At 44.0% G+C, this 21,687-nt stretch overlaps 5 gene segments (V, D, J or C); all 5 read left to right on the top strand.

The window, feature by feature from the left end:
• The first annotated feature begins 92 nt into the window (after positions 1-92).
• On the top strand, positions 93-1,412 carry LOC130382151 (immunoglobulin kappa constant-like). The segment is given in 3 exon segments: positions 93-96; positions 286-375; positions 900-1,412. Coding segments are annotated over 3 exon segments (420 nt in total).
• A 3,093-nt stretch (positions 1,413-4,505) lies between these two features.
• Positions 4,506-5,624, top strand: LOC130382258 (immunoglobulin kappa constant-like; the record flags this gene model as incomplete). The annotated part of the segment is given in 2 exon segments: positions 4,506-4,599; positions 5,126-5,624. Coding segments are annotated over 2 exon segments (420 nt in total), but the record flags the coding sequence as incomplete, so codon positions are not given.
• A 3,129-nt stretch (positions 5,625-8,753) lies between these two features.
• Positions 8,754-9,939, top strand: LOC130382257 (immunoglobulin kappa constant-like; the record flags this gene model as incomplete). The annotated part of the segment is given in 2 exon segments: positions 8,754-8,847; positions 9,423-9,939. Coding segments are annotated over 2 exon segments (420 nt in total), but the record flags the coding sequence as incomplete, so codon positions are not given.
• A 1,382-nt stretch (positions 9,940-11,321) lies between these two features.
• LOC130382150 (immunoglobulin kappa constant-like) lies at positions 11,322-14,148 on the top strand. The segment is given in 3 exon segments: positions 11,322-11,398; positions 13,092-13,183; positions 13,677-14,148. Coding segments are annotated over 3 exon segments (495 nt in total).
• Positions 14,149-17,358: 3,210 nt separating this feature from the next.
• On the top strand, positions 17,359-18,483 carry LOC130382259 (immunoglobulin kappa constant-like; the record flags this gene model as incomplete). The annotated part of the segment is given in 2 exon segments: positions 17,359-17,392; positions 17,976-18,483. Coding segments are annotated over 2 exon segments (360 nt in total), but the record flags the coding sequence as incomplete, so codon positions are not given.
• Positions 18,484-21,687: the final 3,204 nt, after the last annotated feature.

The following is a 21,687-nucleotide window of genomic DNA, read 5'->3' as shown; positions in this document are numbered from 1 at the left end:
GAAAAATAGATAAAAAGATATTGTTCTGTTTAAAATAAATGCATGATTATAACATTGGCTTGAAGGTTTTTTATTCAGTCACGTTATTAGACATGTGTTAAAATAATAAACCATTTGTAATTTTGCGTTTAAAAATGTTATGAAAATAAATGTAAATAAATCTATTTCATTAAATCTATTTAAACAATTAATGTATATTGATTATAATAATACAGTGAAATAAATATCGACTAATTCATCCATTCTAGTGAAAAGCCAGTGTTTGTGTGTCAGTGAGATGAGTCTTTAATGTGCGGGAGGTTTTTGTACAGCCTCTCAATGAGTTTGTATCACTGTGGTGGACTTTTGGTGGAGGCACCAAACTCATCGTTGACTGTAAGTACAAGGAGACTTTTCTTTGCCTGGCATATTTAACTTTCTCTAAATATAATTAAGGGTGATAATCTTATCTTTTGGAATTTTCTATATTTTTAATTTCTTGTCGTTTTTTTAAAGATAAGCTGAGGACAAAGTGTAAATATATTGTTGTACAGAGTTCTGACTTTTAAAATACACTGCATATGTTAGATATGTTCTACAATATAATGTATTTCATGAAAGACCTCATTATTGCTGTGGCATTATTCATTTATTGAATTGGCAAATCAGTCATATTTAAGTTTGAAGAAATTAACACTTGTCGATTAATGTTAACCCAATAAAATGCTAAATTTTGAAGTTCAATCATTTTAAATCTAAACATGTTGTTACTGTTTTAATGAAGAGATTTTAAACACAATGGTTTCCATCCTCTTTAATGTCACCAACTGCTGGTGAACAGGAAGCTGTCCCTTTCCTCTGTGCTCCTATGAGGCTGATGTTAACTGAGCCTGTTGTCCACTCCTCTCTCTCTCTTCCAGTGGGAGTGGTGCAGCCCACGCTGAGCGTCCTCCCTCCCTCCAGAGTGGAGCTGGAGCAGGGCAGTGCTACACTAGTGTGTGTGGCCAGTGGGGGCTTCCCCTCAGACTGGAAGCTTGGCTGGAAGGTGGGGGGCAGCAGCAGGTCTGGGGGGGTGTCCGATAGCCTGGGGGTCCTGGGGAAAGATGGCCACTACAGCTGGAGCAGCACCTTGACCCTCCCTGCAGACCAGTGGAGGAAGGCGGGCTCAGTGAGCTGTGAGGCCAGTAAGAATGGCCAGACGCAGCCTGTCACTCAAACCCTGAATCCTGGAGAGTGTTCAGAGTAGAGAGGCTCCAGCATGGAGGTACTGGAGGATACAGATCTCCTCTGACACGTCTGCTTCATGTCTCTATCTGAGGTGGCAATGCAGCTTTTGGATGAATTCATTAATATAACACTTGTTTGATTCATTAACATATGCCCTCTGGTTTTTACCCCTTGCTTGTGTTGTCACATGTTGAACACTTAATAAAAATGCTAAAAATACAATATTTCTTGTGATATTTTCAGATCGTGTAACTTCTATTCCTGTTAATTAATCTTCCGACCAATGAGTATATCAATGTAATCTTTATTACATAAGTTTCAACACCATTTTGAAAGGAGGCTTAAAGCTATGTTGTGTATCTCTGAAAGAGCAAAGTGTTGGTTGTGGGAATGTTGTTGTAAAGTGTGTTCAGTGTATCCAGTGGACCAGTGTCAGTCATAGAGCCACTGCTGCTGAAATGACCCATGTGTGTCAGACTGACTTTATGTCACTTCATATAATAGAAGTTCCGGGGGATGTCCAGGTTTCAAAATAATCCAACTGAGGAACATGTAGAAGTACGCCTCGAAAGACAATCCGTATCTCTCACCAAGACACAGGAACCCTAGATGCTGAGTGAAGGGAATAGCAACATATTGATAATGTCTTTCTATGAATTAAAGACCAAACCGACATGGCTAAAATATGTGTTTCTTTAAACGTATTCTGTGAGCAGTGAACTGTAGCTATTCAAATGATGTCCAGTTTTAGCAGATGTGCACCTGTGTCTCTTGAGTGACTGAAAGTCAGTGGAAATGTAGGGCTGAGACTTTCAGAAGAGTCTCTGGAGAATCCAGTGGAAGCAGTATGTGTGTATGTCTTAATACCAGCTCATTGGTACCCTCTAGTGTCAAACCAACGCATTTACATAAAAACTGATTCCACAAACCCCACCGTCTACTGGTTTAAATCAACATATTGCAGGCTTGATTCTATCCATAATAATAACAATAAAGTTGTTCATTTTATCAGGACCCAAGCTGGTTTAAATGTTGGGGACCCAGAACAAAAAAATATGAAATATTATATTTTAAAACAATCAAAACAATAAATAAATGAATCAATAAGAAAAGATCATGATCCAAAGTCCAGGCCAAGTAAATGGGTCTTCAGGCAGCTTGTGAAAACGTAAAGATCTCCCGGGGAGCGAGTTCCACAGAGTGGGGGCAGCCACCCTAAAGGCTCTGTCCATAGCTGAAGTCCCTACCCCGGGGTGGGGGGGTGGGGGGGTAAAGCAGTCCGTGGTCTGAGGAACGGAGATTCCGGGAGGGGGAGTAGGGTCTGAGGAGCTGTGAGAGGAGCGGGGGCTAGAGGGACTGGGGGGTGAGGAGGAGGAGGAGGAGGAAGAGGAGGAGGAGGAGGAGGAGGAAGAGGAGGAGGACGAGGAGGACGAGGACGAGGAAGAGGACGAGGAGGAGGAGGTGGATGGGGGGGTGAGGACCCTGGCAGCAGAGTGGTATACTAGAGTTGACCCAGGGCTCTGTGGGGACCCCCCAGTGGGACTCCATGAGGGGAGGGGGGGGGGGCTTCGCGGCGTGTTTTTATTTTTTACTGCTCGTGGCGCCCCCCACAAATAAGGCGTCACGGGCGGCTGCCTGGTTCGCCTAAAACCGCAACTGGGTCTAATGCCTACCAGTTGATGGACTCCATGTGGGGAACCAGTGATAGGGATGAGTCTGGGACCCCCCCAGGTTGGGGACTGGAGGGAAGGGGCAGACGGAGCAGCCGTCCATGGAAGGACCAGATCCCCGACCTTCTGGGGCCTGGGGGGCCTCAACTAGGGGGGGGGGGGGGGTTATAATGTGTGGAAGTTGAGGTTGTAGTTGTATTCAATATGTTGACGTTTTTGTTGTATGTAATACGTGGTAGTTCAATTTTAACGTTATGTAATACCTTGTAGTTGAGGTAGTAATTGTGTGTAATACGTGGTAGTTGAGGTAGTAGTTGTATGTAATATCTTGCGGTTGAGGTAGTACTTGTATGTTTAATAATGCTGAGGAATCTAATGCTGGCTCTTGGTTGAGGCCCCTGGTTAGAGCCAGCTCTGTGCTCAGCGCTCTGTGTCAGAGTCTCTTCACCCTCAGCAGCTGCAGCAGGTTCCTGCTGTAACAGCTCAGTGTGTACGCAGTGTGACTGAGGGAGGTTTTTGTACGGCGCTCAATCACTGTGTGAACACCCAGACACTGTTAGGATCGTGGACACTCTGACAGTGATAAACTGCTGCATCTTCACGCTGGGCGCCGGTGATGGTCAGAGAGAAGTCAGTGCTGCTTCCACTGCCACTAAACCGAGCAGGTGTTGGTGATACAAGTGTGTTTATATATTTTATGATGAGCTTGGGGGCTTCTCCAAGTTTCTGTTGGTACCAGTGTAGACAATCACCATCGTAAACCGCTGAGTTTGTTTTACAGGTCAGAGTGACTGTTGATCCTGGATTAACGGACACTACTGGTGTCTGAGTCACAGTCACCTGACTGCTGGTTCCTGTAGGAAACAAACAAACCAAACATTGAGTTATCCAATAGAAAACACAAGCAAACAGAGAAGGGTGGTCCACATTTTGACTGAGTGGAATGAACCAACCTGTTAAGGATCCACAGACCACTGTCCAGAAAAGGAGGGTGAGGTGATTCATGGTTGCCACGGTTTCTGGGGTGTTGAGTGACAGCTCTGAGTCCTGCAGTGTTGAACTCAGAGGACTTTAAACCCTCTCAGAACCCCAGTTTCTGCTGAGCATGCAAAGCTTCCTCTATATGGAAATGACCTGTTTCCACTCATCAGACGGGGGGTGAGAGTGACTGCAGACGTTCTGGGAGGACCGCTGTATCTCTTCTACATTCACACTTTTGGAATACAAATTCAGATTTACTGGAAACTATTGGAATTTATAATGTGTAACATTTTATCTGGTTGAGGTCGATCTTGGTTTGTATGAAATCCTTTGACTTTCTAATTGAGGGATATTATTACCTAAAACCAGAATAATAGATAAAAACATATTGTTCTGTTTATAATAAATGCATGATTATAACATTGGCTTGAAGGTTTTTTATTCGGTCAAATATTTAGACTTGTGTTAAAACAATGAACCTTTTGTAATTTTGCGTTTAATAATGTTATGAAAATAAATAATTAAATTTATTTCATTAAATCTTTTCAAACAATTAATGTATATTGATTATAATATTTCCAGTGTAACAAATATCGACTTATTCATCCATTCTAGTGAAAAGCCAGTGTTTGTGTGTCAGTGAGATGAGTCTTTAATGTGCGGGAGGTTTTTGTACAGCCTCTTAATGAGTTTGTATCACTGTGGAGGACTTTTGGTGGAGGCACCAAACTCATCGTTGACTGTAAGTACAAGGACACTTTTCTATGCCTGGCATATTTAACTTTCTCTAAATATAATTAAGCGTGGTAATCTTATCTTTTGTAACTTTATATATTTTTAATTTCTTGTTTTTTTTAAAGATAAGCTGAGGACAAAGTGTAAATATATTGTGGTACAGAGTTCTGTCTTTTAAATTACACTGCATATGTTACATATGTTCTACAATATAATGTATTTCACGAATGACCCCATTATTGCTGTGGCATTATTAATTTATTGAATTGGCAAATCAGTCACATTTAAGTTGTGACTGAAGAAATTCACACTTGTCGATTAATGTTAACCCAATAAAATGCTACATTTTGAAGTCACTCATTTTATATATAAACATGTTTTTACCGTTTTAATGAAGAGATTTTAAACACAATGGTTCCCTTCCTCTTTAATGTCACCAATTGCTGGTGAACAGGAAGCTGTCCCTTCCCTCTGTGCTCCTATGAGGCTGATGTTAACTGAGCCTGTTGTCCACTCCTCTCTCTCTCTTCCAGTGGGAGTGGTGCAGCCCACGCTGAGCGTCCTCCCTCCCTCCAGAGTGGAGCTGGAGCAGGGCAGTGCTACACTAGTGTGTGTGGCCAGTGGGGGCTTCCCCTCAGACTGGAAGCTTGGCTGGAAGGTGGGGGGCAGCAGCAGGTCTGGGGGGGTGTCCGATAGCCTGGGGGTCCTGGGGAAAGATGGCCACTACAGCTGGAGCAGCACCTTGACCCTCCCTGCAGACCAGTGGAGGAAGGCGGGCTCAGTGAGCTGTGAGGCCAGTAAGAATGGCCAGACGCAGCCTGTCACTCAAACCCTGAATCCTGACCAGTGTTCAGAGTAGAGAGGCTCCAGCATGGAGGTACTGGAGGACACAGATCTCCTCTGACACGTCTGCTTTATGTCTCTCTGTCTCAGGTGGCACCCCAACTATTGATGATTTACATTAATATAACACGTCTTTGATTCATTAACATGATGCTCTCTGGATTTTACCCGTTGCTTGTGTTGGTCAATTGTTGAACATTTAATAAAGATTTAAAGAATAAATTCTTTCTTGTCATCATTAACTATTGTTTATCTTCTGCATTTTCGAATTAATGTGGCTTCTAATGAGAAAATAAACCCTCTGCCATCTTCATCAAACAAATTTACCCACCATTTTGAAAGCAGTCGGTGTGTATCTCTGAATGATAAAAGTGTTGGTTGTGGGGATGTTGTAAAGTGTGTTCACTGTATTCAGTGGACCAGTGTCAGTCATAGAGCCACTGCTGCTCACTGTCAGACTGACTTCTGTCTCTTCATATAATAATAGTTCAGAGAGGTGTCCAGCTTTCTGCAGATACCAACTTCGAAACATGTAAAAGTAAGTCTCAAAAAACATTCAGGTTCTTCCACGCAGACATAAGAACCCTAGCAGGATGAGTGGGGGAAACAGTAACACATTCATAATGTCCGTCTATGAGTCAAACCAAACCGACGTCGCAAGAAAACGTGTATCATTAAACGTATTCTGTGAGCAGTGAACTGTAGCCATTCAAATGATGTCCATTTTTAGCTGATCTGCACCTGTGTCTCTTGAGCGGCAGAAAGTCAGTGGAAATATAGGGCTGAGGTTTTCAAAGGAGTCTCTGGAGATTCCAGTAAAAGCAGTATGTGCGCATTTCTCCATACTAGCTCAATGGCGCCCTTTAGGGTCCGAACAACGTGATGACGATAAGGACTGGTTCCATGAACTCCACTATCTTCAGGTTTTATTTAATAAATAGATGGCTTCAATCCATTCATAATATTAATAATAAGAAAGTTGTTCCTTTCATCAGGACGCAAGCTGCTTTAAATGTGGGTGACAAAGAACAAAACGTCAAATATTATATTTTGAAACAATCAAAACAATAAATAAACAAATAAATAAGAAAAGATCATGTTCCAAATTCCAGGCCAAGTAAGTGGGTCTTCAGGCAGCTCTAAAATTGCAGATGTATCCAGCGTTGAGGATCTCGAGTTCCACAGAGTGGGGGCAGCCACCCTAAAGGCTCTGTCCATAGCTGAAGTCCCATACCCGGGGTGGGGGGGTGGGTGGGGGGTAAAGCAGTCCGTGGTCTGAGGGACGGAGATTATGGGAGGGGGAGTCGGGTCTGAGGAGCAGTGATAGGAGCGGGGGCTAGAGGGACTGGGGGGTGAGGAGGAGGAGGAGGAGGAGGAGGAGGAGGAGGAGGTGCTACAGGACCTGACTGGGAGCGGGTAGAGGTGGATGAGGGGGGGGGGGGGGGGGGGGGATTGGTACACTGGAGCCGATCCAGGGCTCTGTGGGGACCCCCCAGTGGGACTCCATGACCCCCGTCCAGAGGGGAGGTGATGAAGGCGTGGATGAGGGTCTCTACCACGGGGGCAGTGAGGGACGGCCCCAGTCTGGACATGTTTCTGAGGGGGTCCAATGCCTATCTGCTGATGGACTCCATGTGGGGAACCAGTGATAGGGATGAGTCTGGGACCCCCCCAGGTTGGGGACTGGAGAGAAGGGGCAGACGGAGCAGCCGTCCATGGAAGGACCAGATCCCCGACCTTCTGGGGCCTGGGGGGCCCCAACCAGGACTCTGTCTTCTTACTGCTGAGGTGTGACTGGGGGGGGGGGCGGGGGGGGCTCATGTAATATGTTGAAGTTGAGGTTGTAGTTGTGTTCAGAATGTTTAAGTGTTAGTCATATGTAATATGTGGTGGTACAATTTGTAGTTTGTGTAATAGCTTGTAGTTGAAGTAGTAGTTGTATGTGATATGTGGTAGTTGAGGTAGTAGTTGTATGTAACACGTCCTAGTTGAGGTAGTCGTTGTATGTTTAATAATGCTGAGGATTATAATACTGGCTCTTGGTTGAGGCCCCTGGTTAGAGCCAGCTCTGTGCTCAGCGCTCTGTGTCAGAGTCTCTTCCCCCTCAGCAGCTGCAGCAGGTTCCTGCTGTAACAGCTCAGTGTCTACGCAGTGTGACTGAGGGAGGTTTTTGTACGGCTCTCAATCACTGTGTGAACACAGGGACACTGTTAGGAATGTGGAGACTCTGACAGTGATAAACTGCTGCATCTTCACGCTGGGCGCCGTTGATGGTCAGAGAGAAGTCAGTGCTGCTTCCACTGCCACTAAACCGAGCTGGTGTTGGTGATGCAAGTTTGTTTGCATATCCTATGATGAGCTTGGGGCCTTCTCCAGGTTTCTGTTGATACCAGAAGATATAATCATCTCCATCACTATCTCTGTAAACCGCTGGGTTTGTTTTACAGGTCAGAGTGACTGTGGATCCTGGAGTAATGGACACTACTGGTGTCTGAGTCACAGTCACCTGACTGCTGGTTCCTGTAGGAAACAAACAAACCAAACATTGAGTTATCCAATAGAAAACACATCAAACAGAGAAGGGTGGTCCACATTTTGACTGAGTGGAATGAACCAACCTGTTAAGGATCCACAGACCACTGTCCAGAAAAGGAGGGTGAGGTGATTCATGGTTGCCACGGTTTCTGGGGTATTGAGTGACAGCTCAGAGTCCTGCAGTGTTGAACTCAGAGGACTTTAAACCCTCTCAGAACCCCAGTTTCAGCTGAGCATGCAAAGCTTCCTCTATATGGAAATGACCTGTTTCCACTCATCAGACGGGGATGAGAGTGACTGCAGACGTTCTGGGAGGACCGCTGTGTCTCTTCTAAATTCACACTTTTGGAATACAAATTCAGATTTACTGGACACTATTGGAATTTATAATGTGTAACATTTTCTCTGGTTTAATTGATCTGGGTTTGTATGAAGTTCTCTTATTTGATTATTTTGTTGAAATTAATTCTCATAACAATATTAACTAAAACTAGAATAGTAGATAATAATTGATAGTTCCGTTTTTAATAAATGCATGATTATAACAATTTCTTGATGGTCTTTTAATAAGTCAAATTATTGGAATAAAGTTAAAGCAATCCATTTTTTGTTAGTGATCCCTCAACAATTTTATGAAAACATATGCTTAATAAACACATTTGATTTTATGCATGCATATTCAAACAATTGATAGAAATTAATAATAATTATTTCAGCGAAATCAAATATTGAAACTTCATAGACTTTTTGTGAGAAGCAAGCGTTTGTGTGTCAGTGAGATGAGTGTTCAATGTGCGGGAGGTTTTTGTACAGCCTCTTAATGAGTTTGTATCACTGTGGAACACTTTTGGTGGAGGCACCAAACTCATCGTTGACTGTAAGTACAAGGACACTTTTTTGTATCTGACACTAACTTGGAAAACTACCTTTTGATTAACTTACATGGAAAGATCAATAGATTTTCTTTGTTTTTAACTAATTTTATTTTTCGTAGGATAGGCTAATGACTGTTTAAACATTATTTTATGGAGTTCAGTCGTTTTTATTGTTGACAATTTTTTCATAATTATGTCTTTCTTGGGAGGATTCTTAATTTATTGAAAACATTATTGATTTACTTTTAACTACATTATATTGAAAATCAAGTTTCAATAAGGTTCTGTTTTAAAAATGCAGTCATCATTTAATGAATATAATATTATGTCCGTATTATGTGCTTAAAATATCCTGTTAAGAGTTTTCTTGCAAAATCCGAAATGAAATATCAAAAAAAGGAAGTGAAAGAAAGAGTTATTAAGATGGCAACCTGGCAGTTGAAATGTGTCATGAATAAGGTTGTGTACATTTCCAATAAACAGCATCTCTTGATGAATGTAGATGTTCCCTTCTCTGTGCTCCAATGAGGGCTGGTGTTAACTGAGCCTGTGGTCCACTCCTCTCTCTCTCTTCCAGTGGGAGTGGTGCAGCCCACGCTGAGCGTCCTCCCTCCCTCCAGAGTGGAGCTGGAGCAGGGCAGTGCTACACTAGTGTGTGTGGCCAGTGGGGGCTTCCCCTCAGACTGGAAGCTTGGCTGGAAGGTGGGGGGCAGCAGCAGGTCTGGGGGGGTGTCAGATAGCCTGGGGGTCCTGGGGAAAGATGGCCACTACAGCTGGAGCAGCACCTTGACCCTCCCTGCAGACCAGTGGAGGAAGGCGGGCTCAGTGAGCTGTGAGGCCAGTAAGAATGGCCAGACGCAGCCTGTCACTCAAACCCTGAATCCTGACCAGTGTTCAGAGTAGAGAGGCTCCAGCATGGAAGTACTGGAGAACACAGATCTCCTCTGACACGTCTGCTTTATGTCTCTCTGTCTGAGGTGGCACTGCAGCTTTTGGATGAATTACATTAATATAACTTGTGTTTGATTCATTGACATTATGCTCTCCAATTTTATCCCCTTGCTTTGTCACATGTTGAATCAAATAAAAAAGCAAAAAGTACAATATTTCTTGTAATATTTTCCAATCGTGTAAGATCTGTTTCTCTTTCTACCAATGAGCATATCAAACATATGTAATCTTTATTAGACAAGTTTCATCACCATTGTGAATGAAGGCTTAAAGCTATGGCGTGTATCTCTGAATGAGCAAAGTGTTGGTTGTGTGGATGTTGTTGTAAAGTGTGTTCACTGTATCCAGTGGACCAGTGTCAGTCATAGAGCCACTGCTGCTGTAATGACCCATGTGTGTCAGACTGACTTTATATCAGTCCATCAAATAGAAGTTCAGGGCGATGTACAGGATTCTGCAGATACCAACTTATAAACATGTAAAAGTACATCTCAAAAGACATTCAGTATCTCTCACCAAGACATAAGAACCCTAGCATGCTGAGTGGGGGAAACAGTCACATATTCATAATGTCTGTCTATGAGTCAAAGACCAAGCCGACATGGCTAAAATATGTGTTTCTTCAACCGTATTCTGTAATTAGTGAACCGTAGCTATTCAAATGATGTCCAGTTTTAGCAGATGTGCACCTGTGTCTCTTCAGGGACAGAAAGTCGGTGGAAATTTAGGGCTAAGACTTTCAGAAGAGTCTCTGGAGAATCCAGTGAAAGCAGCATGTGTGCGTATCTCCATACCAGCTCAATGGCACCTCTTATCACCAACCAACACCATTACAATTAAGACTGATTCCATGAACTCCATTATTTAAAGGTTGAATTTAATATAAAGCTGCCTCAAATCTATTCATAATAAGAGGAAGAAAGTCATTCCTTTCATCAGGACGCAAGCTGCTTCATATGTGGGTGACAAAGAAAAAAAAAAAAAAAAAAGTATGAAACATTATATATTAAAACAGTAAATAAACAAATAAATAAGAAAACATCATGTTCCAAAGTCCAGGCCCAGTAAGTGGGTCTTCAGGCAGCTTGTGAAAACGCAGATGGATCCAGCGTTGAGGATCTCCCGGGGAGCGAGTTCCACAGAGTGGGGGCAGCCACCCTAAAGGCTCTGTCCATAGCTGAAGTCCCTAACCCGGGGTGGGGGGGGGGGGGGGTAAAGCAGTCCGTGGTCTGAGGGACGGAGATTCTGGGAGGGGGAGTAGGGTCTGAGGAGCTGTGAGAGTAGCGGGGGCTAGAGGGACTGGGTGTTGAGGAGGAGGAGGACGAGGAGGAGGAGGAGGAGGAGGAGGAGGAGGAGGAGGAGGTGGAGGTGGAGGAGGAGGAGGAGGAGGAGGAGGGGGAGGAGGAGGAGGAGGAGGAGGAGGTGCTCCAGAACCTTTATGGGAGCCGGTGGAGGTGGATGAGGGGGGGGGATTGGTATACTGGAGCCAATCCAGGACTCTGTGGGGACCCCCCAGGGGGACTCCATGACCCCCGTCCAGAGGGGAGGTGATGAAGGCGTGGATGAGGGTCTCTACCACGGGGGCAGTGAGGGACGGCCCCAGTCTGGACATGTTTCTGAGGGGGTCCAATGCCTATCTGTTGATGGACTCCATGTGGGGAACCAGTGATAGGGATGAGTCTGGGACCCCCCCAGGTTGGGGACTGGAGAGAAGGGGCAGACGGAGCAGCCGTCCATGGAAGGACCAGATCCCCGACCTTCTGAGGCCTGGGGGGCCTCAACTAGGGGGGGGGGGGGGTTATAATGTGTGGAAGTTGAGGTTGTAGTTGTATTCAATATGTTGACGTTTTTGTTGTATGTAATACGTGGTAGTTCAATTGTAACTTTATGTAATGCCTTGTAGTTGAGGTAGTAATTGTGTGTAATACGTGGTAGTTGAGGTAGTAGTTGTATGTAATATCTTGTAGTTTAGTACTTGTATGTTTAATAATGCTGAGGAATCTAATGCTGGCTCTTGGTTGAGGCCCCTGGTTAGAGCCAGCTCTGTGCTCAGCGCTCTGTGTCAGAGTCTCTTCCCCCTCAGCAGCTGCAGCAGGTTCCTGCTGTAACAGCTCAGTGTCTACGCAGTGTGACTGAGGGAGGTTTTTGTACGGCTCTCAATCACTGTGTGAACACCCAGACACTGTTAGGATAGTGGACACTCTCACAGTGATAAACTGCTGCATCTTCACGCTGGGCGCCGTTGATGGTCAGAGAGAAGTCAGAGCTGCTTCCACTGCCACTAAACCGAGCTGGTGTTGATGATTCAAGTGTACTTATATAGCTTATGATGAGCTTGGGGGCTTCACCAGGTTTCTGTTGGTACCAGAACATACAATCATCTCCATCACTATCTCTGTAAACCGCTGGGTTTGTTTTACAGGTCAGAGTGACCGTGGATCCTGGACCAACGGACACTACTGGTGTCTGAGTCACAGTCACCTGACTGCTGGTTCCTGTAGAAAACAAACAAACCAAACATTGAGTTATCCAATAGAAAACACAAGCAAACAGAGAAGGGTGGTCCACATTTAGACTGAGTGGAATGAACCAACCTGTTAAGGATCCACAGACCACTGTCCAGAAAAGGAGGTTGAGGTGATTCATGGTTGCCACGGTTTCTGGCGTTTTGAGTGACAGCTCAGAGTCCTGCAGTGTTGAACTCAGAGGACTTTAAACCCTCTCAGAACCCCAGTTTCAGCTGAGCATGCAAAGCTTCCTCTATATGGAAATGACCTGTTTCCACTCATCAGACGGGGGGTGAGAGTGACTGCAGACCTTCTGGGAGGACCGCTGTATCTCTTCTACATTCACACCATTGGAATACAAATTCAGATTTACTGGACACTATTGCAATTTATAATGTGTAACATTTTCTCTGGTTGAATTGATCGTGGTTTGTATAAAATCCTTTAACTTTCCATTTGTTTGGAAGAAATTTTCGTTACATTATTACCTGAAGCCAGAATAATAGATGAAAAGATATTGTTCTGTATGTAATAAATGCATGAATAGAACATTGGCTTGAAGGTTTTTTATTAAGTCAAATTAATAGACTTGTTTTAAAACAATAAACCATTTGTAAGTGAGCCTTTAAAAATGTTATGAAAATAAATGAATGATGAATGTATTTCATTAAATGACTATACATTTATACAATTAATATGTATTAATTGTCATATTTCCAATGAATCAAATATCGACTAATTCATCCATTTTAGTGAAAAGCAAATGTTTGTGTGTCGGTGAGATGAGTCTTTAATGTGCGGGAGGTTTTTGTACAGCCTCTTAATGAGTTTGTATCACTGTGGAGGACTTTTGGTGGAGGCACCAAACTCATCGTTGATTGTAAGTACAATGACACTTTTCTTTGACTGCCATATTTAACTTTCTTTAAATTGTATTAAGCGTGATATTCTAAATATTTTTACTTTTCAAGGACAAAGTGTAAATACATTGTTGTACAGAGTTCTGTCTTTTAAATTAAACTGAATATGTAGCATATGTAATAAAATATAATGCATTTTATGAAAGACTACATTATTGCTGAAGCATTATTCTTTTATTTAATTGGAAAATGAGTCACATTTAAGTTTGAAGAAATTCAAACTTGTGTAAAGTCGATTAATGTTAACCCTATAAAATGCTGTATTTTAAAGTTCAATCATTTGAAACATAAACATGAAATCATCGTTTTCATTGCAGATATTTTAAACCAAATGATTTCCTTCCTATTTAATATCACCAACGGCTGGTGAAAAGGAAACTGTCCCTTCCCTCTGTGCTCCTATGAGGCTGATGTTAACTGAGCCTGTTGTCCACTCCTCTCTCTCTCTTCCAGTGGGAGTGGTGCAGCCCACGCTGAGCGTCCTCCCTCCCTCCAGAGTGGAGCTGGAGCAGGGCAGTGCTACACTAGTGTGTGTGGCCAGTGGGGGCTTCCCCTCAGACTGGAAGCTTGGCTGGAAGGTGGGGGGCAGCAGCAGGTCTGGGGGGGTGTCAGATAGCCTGGGGGTCCTGGGGAAAGATGGCCACTACAGCTGGAGCAGCACCTTGACCCTCCCTGCAGACCAGTGGAGGAAGGCGGGCTCAGTGAGCTGTGAGGCCAGTAAGAATGGCCAGACGCAGCCTGTCACTCAAACCCTGAATCCTGACCAGTGTTCAGAGTAGAGAGGCTCCAGCATGGAGGTACTGGAGGATACAGATCTCCTCTGACACGTCGGCTCTAAGACTCTCTGTCTCAGGTGGCACTGCATCTTTTGATGATTTATATTAATATAAAACGTCTTTGATTCATTAACATGATGCTCTCTGGATTTTACCCGTTGCTTGTGTTGGTCACTTGTTGAACATTTAATAAAGATTTAAAGAATAAATTCTTTCTTGTCATCATTAATAGTGTTTATCTTCTGCATTTTCGAATTAATGTGGCTTCTAATGAGCAAATAAAACCTCTGCCATCTTCATCAAACAAATTGACCCACCATTTTGAAAGAAGTCGGTGTGTATCTCTGATTGATAAAAGTGTTGGTTTCGGGATGTCGTTGTAAAGTGTGTTCACTGTATTCAGTGGACCAGTGTCAGTCATAGAGCCACTGCTGCTCACTGTCAGACTGACTTCTGTCACTTCATATGATAATAGTTCAGAGAGATGTCCAGGTTTCTGCAGATACCAACTTAGAAACATGTAAAAGTAAGTCTCAAAAAACATTCAGGTTCTTCCACGCAGACATAAGAACCCTAGCAGGATGAGTGGGGGAAACAGTAACACATTCATAATGTCCGTCTATGAGTCAGATCAAACCGACGTCGCAAAAAAATTTGTATCATTAAACGTATTCTGTGAGCAGTGAACTGTAGCTAGTCAAATTATGTCCATTTTTATTTGATGTGCACCTGTGTCTCATGAGCGGCAGAAAGTCAGTGGAAATATAGGGCTGAGGTTTTCAAGGAGTCTCTGGAGATTCCAGTGAAAGCAGTATGTGCGCATTTCTCCATACCAGCTCAATGGCGCCCTCTAGTGTCCGAACAACGCGATTACGATAAAGACTGGTTCCATGAACTCCACTATCTTCAGGTTTTATTTAATAAATAGCTGGCTTCAATCCATTCATAATACTACTAATAAGAAAGTCATTCCTTTCATCAGGACGCAAGCTGCTTTAAATGTGGGTGACAAAGAACAAAACAACGTCAAGTATTATATTTTGAAACAATCTAAACAATCACTAAACAAATAAATAAGAAAAGATCATTTTCCAAATTCCAGGCCAAGTAAGTGGGTCTTCAGGCAGCTCTAAAAAATGCAGATGGATCCAGCGTTGAGGATCTCGAGTTCCACAGAGTGGGGGCAGCCACCCTAAAGGCTCTGTCCATAGCTGAAGTCCCTAACCCGGGGTGGGGGGGTGGGGGGGTAAAGCAGTCCGTGGTCTGAGGGACGGAGATTCTGGGAGGGGGAGTAGGGTCTGAGGAGCTGTGAGAGGAGCGGGGGCTAGAGGGACTGGGGGGTGAGGAGGAGGAGGAGGAGGAGGTGGAGGAGGACGAGGAGGAGGAGGTGGAGGAGGAGGAGGAGGAGGAGGTGCTACAGGACCTGACTGGGAGCGGGTAGAGGTGGATGAGGGGGGGGGGATTGGTACACTGGAGCCGATCCAGGGCTCTGTGGGGACCCCCCAGTGGGACTCCATGACCCCCGTCCAGAGGGGAGCTGATGAAGGCGTGGATGAGGGTCTCTACCACGGGGGCAGTGAGGGACGGCCCCAGTCTGGACATGTTTCTGAGGGGGTCCAATGCCTATCTGTTGATGGACTCCATGTGGGGAACCAGTGATAGGGATGAGTCTGGGACCCCCCAGGTTGGGGACTGGAGAGAAGGGGCAGACGGAGCAGCCGTCCATGGAAGGACCAGATCCCCGACCTTCTGGGGCCTGGGGGGCCCCAACCAGGACTCTGTCTTCTTACTGCTGAGGGGGGGGGGGGGTCATGTAATGTATGGAGGTTGAGGTTGTAGTTGTATTCAATATGTTGAAGTTTTTTTTGTATGTTATATGTGGTAGTTCCATTTTTACTTCATGTAATATCTTTTAGTTGAGGTAGTAGTTGTATGTAAAATCTTGTAGTGGAGGTAGTACTTGAGTGTGATACGTGGTAGTTGAGGTAGTACTTGTGTGTTTAATAATGCTGCGGAATATAATGCTGGCTCTTGGTTGAGGCCCCTGGTTAGAGCCAGCTCTGTGCTCAGCGCTCTGTGTCAGAGTCTCTTCCCCCTCAGCAGCTGCAGCAGGTTCCTGCTGTAACAGCTCAGTGTCTACGCAGTGTGTCTGAGGGAGGTTTTTGTACGGCTCTCAATCACTGTGTGAACACATAGACATTGTTAGGATAGTGGAAACTCTGACAGTGATAAACTGCTGCATCTTCACGCTGGGCGCCGTTGATGGTCAGAGAGAAGTCAGTGCTGCTTCCACTGCCACTAAACCGAGCTGGTGTTGGTGATACAAGTTGGTTTACTATTTTTATGATGAGTTTGGGTTCTTCTCCAGGTTTCTGTTGGTACCAGTGTAGAAACTGACCATTACTCTTGCTGTGAACCGCTGGGTTTGTTTTACAGGTCAGAGTGACTGTGGATCCTGGAGTAAAGGACACTACTGGTGTCTGAGTCACAGTCGCCTGACTGCTGGTTCCTGTAGAAAACAAACAAACCAAACATTGAGTTATCCAATAGAAAACACAAGCAAACAGAGAAGGGTGGTCCACATCTTAACTGAGTGGAATGAACCAACCTGTTAAGGATCCACAGACCACTGTCCAGAAAAGGAGGGTGAGGTGATTCATGGTTGCCACGGTTTCTGGGGTGTTGAGTGACAGCTCAGAGTCCTGCAGTGTTGAACTCAGAGGACTTTAAACCCTCTCAGAACCCCAGTTTCAGCTGAGCATGCAAAGCTTCCTCTATATGGAAATGACCTGTTTCCACTCATCAGACGGGGGGTGAGAGTGACTGCAGACGTTCTGGGAGGACCGCTGTGTCTCTTCTACATTCACACCATTGGAATACAAATTCAGATTTACTGGAAACTATTGGAATTTATAATGTATAACATTTTCTCTGGTTTAATTGATCTGGGTTTGTATGAAGTCTTTTAATTTGATTATGTTGTTGAAATAAATTCACATAATATTATTAACTAAAACTAGAATCGCACATAATAATTGATTGTTCCGTTTTTAATAGATGCATGACTATAACATTGTCTTGAAGGTTTTTGAATGAGTCAAATTATTGGACTGATGTTAAAGCAATCGACTTATCCTTCAACAATTTTATGAAAATATATGTTGAATAAATACATTTTATTCAATCAATGTACATTCAAACAATTGATAGAAATTAATAATAATTATTTCAGCGAATTAAATATTGAATAATTCAGAGATTTTTGTAAAAAAGCGAGTGTTTGTGTGACAGTGAGATGAGTCTTCAATGTACGGGAGGTTTTTGTACAGCCTCTTAACGAGTTTGTATCACTGTGGTACACTTTTGGTGGAGGCACCAAACTCATCGTTGAATGTAAGTACGAGCAAACTTTGCTGTATCCGACATAGTACTACCTTCTGACTAACTTACCTGTAAAGATATATAGATTTAATTGCTCTAAACAATTTATTTATTTTTCTTCGGAAAGGTTAATGACAGTGTACACGTTTTCTCTGATGGAGTTCATTCATGTTGACAGTGTTTTTTAAATGCTTTTTTTATTGTGAGAATTAATAATTTATTAAGAATGTAATTGAGTTACTTTGAACTTCATTAATTTGACTAAACTGTTTCGTTCAGTTTCTGTTGCGTAATCTAAAAATGTAGTCATCATTTATTTAATGGAATATTTTATCTGTATTGTATTGATGTGCTTAAAATATCCAGTTAATAGAATATTCTTGCTTAATCCGAAATGTAATATAATAAAAAGGAATTGATAGAAAGACTTATTAAGAGAAGCAACCTGACGCAATGTGTCATGAATAAGGTTATATACATTCCCATTGCACAATAAACAACATCTCTTGATGAATACTCATTTTCTCTTCCCTCTGTGCTCCTATGAGGCTGATGTTAACTGAGCCTGTTGTCCACTCCTCTCTCTCTCTTCCAGTGGGAGTGGTGCAGCCCACGCTGAGCGTCCTCCCTCCCTCCAGAGTGGAGCTGGAGCAGGGCAGTGCTACACTAGTGTGTGTGGCCAGTGGGGGCTTCCCCTCAGACTGGAAGCTTGGCTGGAAGGTGGGGGGCAGCAGCAGGTCTGGGGGGGTGTCCGATAGCCTGGGGGTCCTGGGGAAAGATGGCCACTACAGCTGGAGCAGCACCTTGACCCTCCCTGCAGACCAGTGGAGGAAGGCGGGCTCAGTGAGCTGTGAGGCCAGTAAGAATGGCCAGACGCAGCCTGTCACTCAAACCCTGAATCCTGGAGAGTGTTCAGAGTAGAGAGGCTCCAGCATGGAAGTACTGGAGGATACAGATCTCCTCTGACACGTCTGCTCTATGACTCTCTGTCTCAGGTGGCCCTGCAGCTTTTGATAAATTACATTAATATAACATGTATTCTAATCAATAACATGATGCTCTCTGGATTTTACCCCTTGCTTGTGTTGGTCACATTTTGAACATTTAATAAAGATGTAATGAATAAATCCTTTCTTGTCATCATTTGCTATCATTTATCTTTCGTATTTCCAAATTAATGTGGATTCTAATGAGCATATAAAACCTCTGCCATCTTTATCAAACATATTTCCCCACCATTTAGAAAGAAGGGTTAAGGCTATGGTGTGTATCTCTGAAGGAGCAAAGTATTGGTTGTGGGGATTTCCTTGGAAAGTGTGTTCACTGTATCCAGTGGACCAGTGTCAGTCATAGAGCCACTGCTGCTGAAATGACCAATGTGTGTCAGACTGACTTTATGTCACTTCATATAATAGTAGTTCAGAGAGATGTTCCGGTTTCTGCAGATACAAACTCAGAAACTTGTAAAAATACGTCTCAAAAGACATTCAGTATCTCTCAACAGGACATAAGAACCCTAGCATGCTGAGTGGTGGAAACAGTAAAATATTAATAATGTCTGTCTATGAGTTAAAGACCAAACCGACAACGCTAAAAAATGTGTTTCTATAAACGTATTCTGTGAGCAGTGAGCTGTAGCTATTCAAATGATGTCCAGTTTTAGCTGATGTGCATCTGTGTCCCTTGAGTGACAGAGAGTCAGTGGAAATGTAGGGCTGGGACTTTCAGAAGAGTCTCTGGAGAATCCAGCGAAAGCATACTATGTATACATGTCTCCATACCAGCTCAATGGCGTCCTCTTGTTCCAAACCAAGGCCATTACAGTAAAGACTGATTCCCTGAACTCCACCATCTACAGGTTTTATTAATATATAGCAGGCTTGAGTCTATTCATAGTAATATTGAAAAATTGGTTCCTTTCATTAGGACCCAAGCTGCTTTACATGTGGGTGAAAGAGAACAAAAAATATGAAATATTATATTTTAAAACAATCAAAACAGTAAATAAACAAATAAATAAGGTGATGTAATACGTCTAAGTTGAGGTTGTAGATGTATTCAATATGTTGACGTTTTGGTTGTCTGTAATATGTGGTAGTTCAATTAGCAGTTGTATGTAAAATCTTGTAGTTGAGGTAGTAGTGAGTAATATCTTGTAGTTGAGGTAGTAGTGAGTAATATCTTGTAGTTGAGGTAGTAGTGAGTAATATCTTGTAGTTGAGGTAGTACTTGTATGTAAAACATGGTAGTTGAGGTAGTAGTTGTATGTTTCCTAATGCTGAGGAATATAATGCTGGCTCTTGGTTGAGGCCCCTGGTTAGAGCCAGCTCTGTGCTCAGCGCTCTGTGTCAGAGTCTCTTCCCCCTCAGCAGCTGCAGCAGGTTCCTGCTGTAATGGTGCGGCCACACCAACCGCGTTACTCGCGTTGGACAACGCGAGTACCGCGACTAACCTGACGCTTGACCAGTGTGTGGTGGTTCAACGCTCCAACGCGTCAACGCGCCAACGCAGCTAGATGAGTCCATTGTCCATGCAAGTGAACGGAGCGTTCCCTCTTCGTCATAACTATCAAACCAAACATCCTTCACATTCACTGAGCGAACATTATGAAAGTAAAATGCACATTTCTCGCTAGAAATGTTTCCATAAACGCATTTAATGGCGTAACTATGTTACTATTTCCACCCAGAAGAAAAAAGAAAGATGTCGGCCGTATGCTTCTGTGCAAGCTCACTACTCTCTGCCAGTGACGTCGGGTCAAGCTCCACGCTGATTGGCTACCGCGGCTAAGCGTCACGCGTTGGAGCGTTGAAAGTTCAATTTTCTGAACTCCGGGTATGGCGACACATTAGTGCCATAATTCACTAATGTGATAAAAGATGCATTCGGGCGTATTATATTATTCCACACGCGTAGATATTAACTGCGAGCGCGCAAATGATCTCTTGCGCGCGCAAATTACCTCAGCGCGCGCAAAACAGCCTCTCGCTCGCGCAAATTACCTCAGCGCGCGCAAAACCTCTCGCAAAAGATGTTTTTACGCTCTCGCTCGAATTTAATTTTGGCACTATGTGGGAGGGAACCAAGGCAGGGCGGGCTTTCCTATGATTGGCCGTTTCTGAAGCGCGATATTTGATTGACAGCCCTCCTCAGCCCTCCTCTCATTCAATTCTGAATTGTACAGTAAATGGCTGAAACGATAGTTACTTATTGTAACTCTAGATTCTATGAGTATAGGCGCAGCCTTTTAAGGCTATCGCTATTGGGTTATCCCTAGGCGTGAGACGTAGCACTGAAAAATTTGTAATCCCCGACCACCAACAGCGTGGGCCTCAATTACGTCCGCGTGCGGCGTGCCTCAACGACGTCCGCATTTCGCAGATATAGTCGGGCGCCGGCGGACGTTCTGCTCCCAATAATCAGCTTTTCTTCAGCTATTTAAAGGACAATGAGGCCGACACTTAAAAGGCTGCGCCTATGCTCATAGAATCTGGAGTTACAAATACTGTTTCAGCCATTTACTGTACAATTCAGAATTGAATGTGAGGAGGGCTGTCAATCAAATATCGCGCTTCAGAAACGGCCAATCATAGGAAAGCCCGCCCTGCCTTGGTTCCCTCCCCCATAGTGCCAAAATTAAATTCGAGCGAGAGCGTAAAAACATCTTTCGCGAGAGGTTTTGCGCGCGCTGAGGTAATTTGCGCGCGCGAGAGGCTGTTTTGCGCGCGCGGAGATCATTTGCGCGCTCACAGTTAATATCTACGCGTGTGGAATAATATAATACGCCCGAATGCATCTTTTATCACATTAGTGAATTATGGCACTAATGTGTCGCCATATCCGGGCGTTGGTGCGTTGGGCGCGTTACTGCGTTTACGTGCGTAATTACGTGCAACTGCCGCGCCCAACGCCCCCAACGCAACGCTTCAACGCTTCAACGCGTGTACCGCGCCTAGACCAATGGTTCCCTATGCAAAAATGCCGATTTTCAACGCCCCTAACGTGAGCAACGCGGTTGGTGTGGCCGTACCTTAACAGCTCAGTGTCTAAGCAGTGTGACTGAGGGAGGTTTTTGTACGGCTCTCAATCACTGTGTGAACACCCAGACACTGGAACCAAGAGCCGAGCCAGGGCGAAGAGGTCAGTGGCAGGGACCACAGACCCCACTAACCTTGGCCTGTCTCTCTCTCTCTGCTCCCCATATCAGGAAGAGCCAGACAGAGCACCCTGATATCAACCGCCGACCCGGAGAAGATTTGAGTTGCCTTTTTCCCCCCTCCCTTTTCCACCCACCTTTATGAAATAAA

Source organism: Gadus chalcogrammus, chromosome 5 (genome assembly GCF_026213295.1).
Source record: "Gadus chalcogrammus isolate NIFS_2021 chromosome 5, NIFS_Gcha_1.0, whole genome shotgun sequence".
Classification (NCBI taxonomy): Eukaryota; Metazoa; Chordata; class Actinopteri; order Gadiformes; family Gadidae; genus Gadus; species Gadus chalcogrammus.
The sequence above is the reverse complement of the archived record's forward strand: the minus strand, read 5'-3'. Positions and strand labels throughout refer to the sequence as shown.